This window comes from Didymosphaeria variabile (assembly GCF_027946475.1).
Source record: "Didymosphaeria variabile strain IMI 356815 chromosome Unknown scaffold_7, whole genome shotgun sequence".
In the NCBI taxonomy this organism is placed as follows: Eukaryota; Fungi; Ascomycota; class Dothideomycetes; order Pleosporales; family Didymosphaeriaceae; genus Didymosphaeria; species Didymosphaeria variabile.
In genome coordinates this window covers 745,707-750,769 of record NW_026611626.1, presented here as the reverse complement: position 1 = coordinate 750,769, position 5,063 = coordinate 745,707, and the positions used below count along the sequence as shown (strand labels likewise).

The 5,063-nt window shown below is 51.6% G+C and overlaps 2 protein-coding genes across 2 annotated transcripts; one reads left to right on the top strand and one right to left on the bottom strand.

Moving 5' to 3' along the window:
- On the top strand, positions 1-2,730 carry N0V89_009379 (uncharacterized protein; the record flags this gene model as incomplete). The annotated part of the gene is made up of 1 exon (XM_056218130.1): positions 1-2,730. One exon carries the CDS (start codon positions 1-3, stop codon positions 2,728-2,730), a length of 2,730 nt encoding a protein of 909 aa, XP_056067395.1.
- A 382-nt stretch (positions 2,731-3,112) lies between these two features.
- N0V89_009378 (uncharacterized protein) lies at positions 3,113-4,280 on the bottom strand (the record flags this gene model as incomplete). The annotated part of the gene is made up of 2 exons (XM_056218129.1): positions 3,113-3,588; positions 3,638-4,280. 2 exons carry the CDS (start codon positions 4,278-4,280, stop codon positions 3,113-3,115), a joined length of 1,119 nt encoding a protein of 372 aa, XP_056067394.1.
- Between the last annotated feature and the right edge of the window lie 783 nt (positions 4,281-5,063).

The following is a 5,063-nucleotide window of genomic DNA, read 5'->3' as shown; positions in this document are numbered from 1 at the left end:
ATGTGGAAGGTTGCGCTTGCCCTGGCGGGTGTATTCGAGCTCACGACTTCTGCAAATACTACCGTGAAGGTAAAATGGCTCGAGGGTGCACCGAAGGTGAACAGCGGCACGACATTTGGTCTTCCTTGGGCTCGTGGAGAACATCTCGCAAATGCTACCTCGTTTACGGCTTCATCGGGAGAACTCCAGTCCTGGGTAACAGCGTACTGGCCGGACGGAACCATCAAGTGGAGTGGACATGCAATACCTGCATCGGAAGGCACTGCTGATGGTTACCTGATCACCGCTTCTGGGCCTGGCAATAGTACCTATTCCCACATCAAGAGGCAAGCCGACGAATCATCGATAATCCAAGTCACGGAGTCGTCAGATGAGGTTGTGGTGAACACCGGGAAGATCATTGCGTCATTCTCCAGGACCGGAAACATTCTGGTGTCCTCGATCAGAACGTCCAGCGGCAAAACCGTTGCAAAGAACGGCCGCTTGATTCTGAAATCTCAGTCTGGGGTGGCTGAAGAGGGAGACTCAAGCGGAATCGACTACTTCAGCTTTTCCAGCAAAATCTACAATGCAACTGTCTCTGAGGAGGGCACGGTTCGCGCTCTGGTGACCGTTCAAGGCATTCATCAAGCCGAGTCTGGCTCTCACAAAGACTGGCTTCCATTCACCCTTCGATTCTACCTCTATGCCAACTCGGACGCCATCCGAACTGTACACACCATCGTGTACGACGGCGAAGCGAAGTCTGACTTCATCTCGGGGCTTGGAATTCGGTTTGATGTTCCACTTGCGGACGAGAAGTTGTTCGATCGCCACGTAAGGATTGCTGGGACCGATGGAGGCATCTTGCACGAGGCGGTGCAAGGAATCACAGGACTTCGTCGTGACCCTGGCGAAGCAGTACGTATGGCTCAGTATAATGGGGAGAAAACGCCAGGTAACAGCACTTGGGACACCAAAACCTCGACCCGTCTTCAGTGGGTTCCCACTTGGAACGACTATCGTCTCACACAGCTGTCCGCCGATGGTTTCAACATCAAGAAACGAACGAAAGAAGGACAGAGTTGGCTGAAGATTCCTGGAGGTACTCGTGCCGGCGGTTTAGCATATATTGGAGGCGCTACTGTTGGAGGACTGGCTATCGGTCTACGAGACTTCTGGAAGAAGTACCCTACGAGCCTCGACATCTCCAATGCGGCGACTGATGATACCTCAATAACAGTATGGCTCTACAGCCCCTCGGCCGAACCCATGGATTTGCGACCCTATCATGACGGTCTGGGCGAGGACACTTACGCAAAGCAACTCGATGCGTTAGAGATCACCTACGAAGATTATGAAGATCGCTACAATACTCCTTATGGAATCGCGCGGACCAACGAGATCTTCATCTACGCATTTGATAGTACGCCTTCCGCAGACACCCTTTCGGCACTGACAGATCACACGAACGAGCCACCAGTCCTTGTTGCAGAGTCGGAGTATATCAAGAAGACCAGAGCACTTGGCTCATATTGGAATGTCGCTGGCGCGGCATCTAACTCCTCAACTGAAGGACCTACCATTGAGTCGCATCTTGACTTCCTTATCCAGTTCTACAGAGACCAAATTGAGCAGCGCCGCTGGTATGGATTCTGGGACCATGGAGACATCATGCATGGCTATGATACCGATAGGCATCAGTGGAAGTATGACATCGGGGGCTATGCCTGGGACAACTCTGAACTCTCGCCGGACCTCTTCTTCTGGAATCAATTCCTCCGCACCGGACGCGCAGATGTGTATCGTCTTGCCGAAGCGCAAGTCCGTCACGGTGGAGAAGTCGACTCGTACCACCTGGGTAACTTCACTGGCTTGGGCACACGACACGGTGTTCAGCACTGGGGCGATAGCGCAAAGCAAGTGCGCATTTCCACACCAGTGTACCGCAAAACGTTCTTCTATCTGTCTGGTGGTGACGAGCGCACGGGCGATCTCGTGCACGAGGCTCTCAAGGCTGAACAGGCTTTCGTTCTTGTCGATGCTCGTCGTAAAGTACGAGATCCTAGCGTCATCTACAAGCCTGATCCCACTGCTCTGTATCTCAATTTCGGCACCGACTGGGCGGGTGTTGCAGCTGCTTACCTGCTTGAATGGGAGCGTCGCGGTCCGCGCTGGGAGGAAGCCCGCGATAAGCTTATTGAAACTGCAAAGACATACCCGAAGCTGAAGAACGGGTTCGTCACAGGAGAGGCCTTGTACAACTCGGAAGATGGATCGTGGGCACCTCCTCCAACGGATCCGAACAACAATGGGACCATCACCGTATCTCATCTATCCGCCGTGTTCGGCGTCCTGGAAACCCTTGATCAGCTTTTCGAACACTATCCGGAGATTTCGGAAGCGTTTGTGGACGCATGGCTCGATTACTGCTACTATTATGGTGCATCGAAAGCGGAGCAGGCAGCGCGATATGGCAAGGACTTCGGATCGCTCAACCTTCGACAAGGACATGCGCGCTTAACGGCATATGTGGCGAACAAGAGGAATAATGCGACGCTTGCACAGAGAGCGTGGAATGAATTCTTGAACGACAACAGTGCGGATGAACTGAGCCCTGACGATCCATGGGCGACAGTGAAGTTCAACGGAAGTGAAGTGTTGACGCCGGTGGATGAGGCTGATTGGATTACTACGAACGCGGCGGCACTGTATGGGCTTGGAGGTCTTGAATTACTTGCACTTACATAGTTGCCGTAGCACAATGACCTTACTCCAAACGTCATAAATAACGTAAGTCAATTGCGAAATTCGATGAAGGCGAGAAACATTTGACTTGCACACCATTTAACTGTTGAAAGCCGGTCTATGATTCGTAACACCCTTGTATGTCTTTCCGTTCTCTAAAACCTAACCCCGTGTGCCAGACGATACGAACAAGAAGAGGGAATCAGAGCCGCTACCAAAGGCATCGTCAAAGCACCGCAAATAGGCTCCAGCATGTAAGGGAATTCAAGAAGTGAGAAGGACGAGAGGCAAGTTTCCGTCTGCACCATATGGCATCAGCTGCCTGACGTCGCCAAAGACAACATATAATGTCGATATCCCTCTTGCCATTGAAACTCCTCCGTCTTCATGCAGGGTAGCGTGACTTGACAGCCGCCACATCACCCTTACTGATCTCGATGTTTAAGGGGAATGGTTCTTCTGAACCATCTGCATGGACATGGCTCATGGTTGCTTGATCCGGATTCCATGGCATATGAGACTTCCACACTTCGTCGTGGTAATTGCCCTCCGCATCTTTCCAATGCGCCATGGTGGGGTAGTGCATGATAGAATCCTGATCGTAAGGCCCAATGACTTTCATACCGGGACGATTCGTCACGTATTCGGTGAAGGCACAGCCCGCAAATACCGCTTTGTCATAATTCTCTCGCTTGCATAGGAAGTCTCGCAGCTTCGTCCTTCCATCCGGTTCGTTTTTGTAATGCTTGTATTCGTCGTTCATCAGAGCAAGGTCTATCACCCAATCCATATTCGGAAGGTTCTCGCAACGTAATTTGACCGGTGCGTCGGGATGCTGATGTGCGTGGCCCAGTCCGAGAACTTTAGAAAATGTCAGTCCAGATCTAGTGTACTAGGGTCTGTATCATACCATGTCCAAGCTCATGAGTGAACGCTTGAAGTTGCCCCGGAGACGCATTTATGCTGTCGCCTGGGGCCCTAGGTATCGCCTGTAGGTACATGTGGTTACGACCTGCTTCATTATTCTTTTCCTTGGGTCGAAATCCCGGCTTCGACGAGGTACCAGATGGCACTAGATGGATCGCCAAAGCATGCTCCCAACCTGGAACATTCCATGTTCCGGGATTGCTTGGGTCTCGGTAGTCGTCCTTGTAGCAGTTGACTTGCACCCACTGGAAAGTGACCAAATGACCGATTCCGTGGACTCGGTGGTCAACGTCGCCAGGGTCGCCACCGAGAGCTTTCATCCACGCTTGCATTGCCTGCCAGACGTGATGCTGAAGTTTTTCCTTTGCTTCCTGGTTGACGAAACAATACGGAATGGCGTGCAAGGGGACGCCGAAGTATGCGAATTGAGGGTCGGCCGGCCACTCTACTGCGTTCTGGCCATCGACCCACGTTGTGCGAGGCTTGATGAAATCTGGATGGCTACCGACAGGCACGTTCTTGCCGGAAACAACGCTGAGTGCGGAGGGATTTTGCAGGTTAACAGCAACAGCTGCGACAGGAGAAGCTAGCGCAAATACCGCGCAGGCGGCACTCAAAATCTTCATCGTAAGCGTGTAGCTGTTTCAGTAGAGTGATACCTGAGAATTCCGTAATGTTGCTGTGGGACACTTTAATTGACGGGTATGTTGGTTGAAGACCGCCGAGGCGAGTGACATTGAGTGCCGAGAGTACGCGGCGGGTTCTTTCGTAGTGTTTACGCAAAGTGCTTAGACCGAGCTACTGAGGTTGAGTTTGTAAGCGTGCCAGAGCCCGTGCAGTGCCGCAAAACGAAGGGCAGGGTAGGTGAATGGTAGTGAAGTGCGTTATCCCATCGATCTCTGCGGCCATTTTCTTGGCATGTTCCATCTCTTTGAGGGCTACTCACTCTAGACATTCATCAGCCCTCGTATGGTCTCCTTTATATGTGTTCTGAGAGGTATGGTCCCAGTCGAGTCCTCAGCCAAGAAACTATTTACCAGAGACACACCAGACCAGCTGACCTTGTACCAATTGCACAACAGTTACCAATGTGAGCCTCTTCGCATATACAAACACATGGAGCGAGGAGCGTTTTGTGAGGATCCCAAATCCATATTCCTTGTTTGCAGTCTCGAAGGAGGCAAAACCGTCCTGTTTTTGTTCTCAGCAATGCTATTGCTTGTGGAGAATTTTTTCTGGAGCGTGACCGCCCATGGATTGGATCTATGCTTCATTCCAAAAACAAGTCCAACCGATATGTTGTCTGCAATCGCTCGAATCCGAAATATCCCGACGGTTCTCTGGTGCATCCGGCTAACTCGATCCGGAACAGATCTGATGAAATAGGACCTTTCCATATCTTGTTCAGC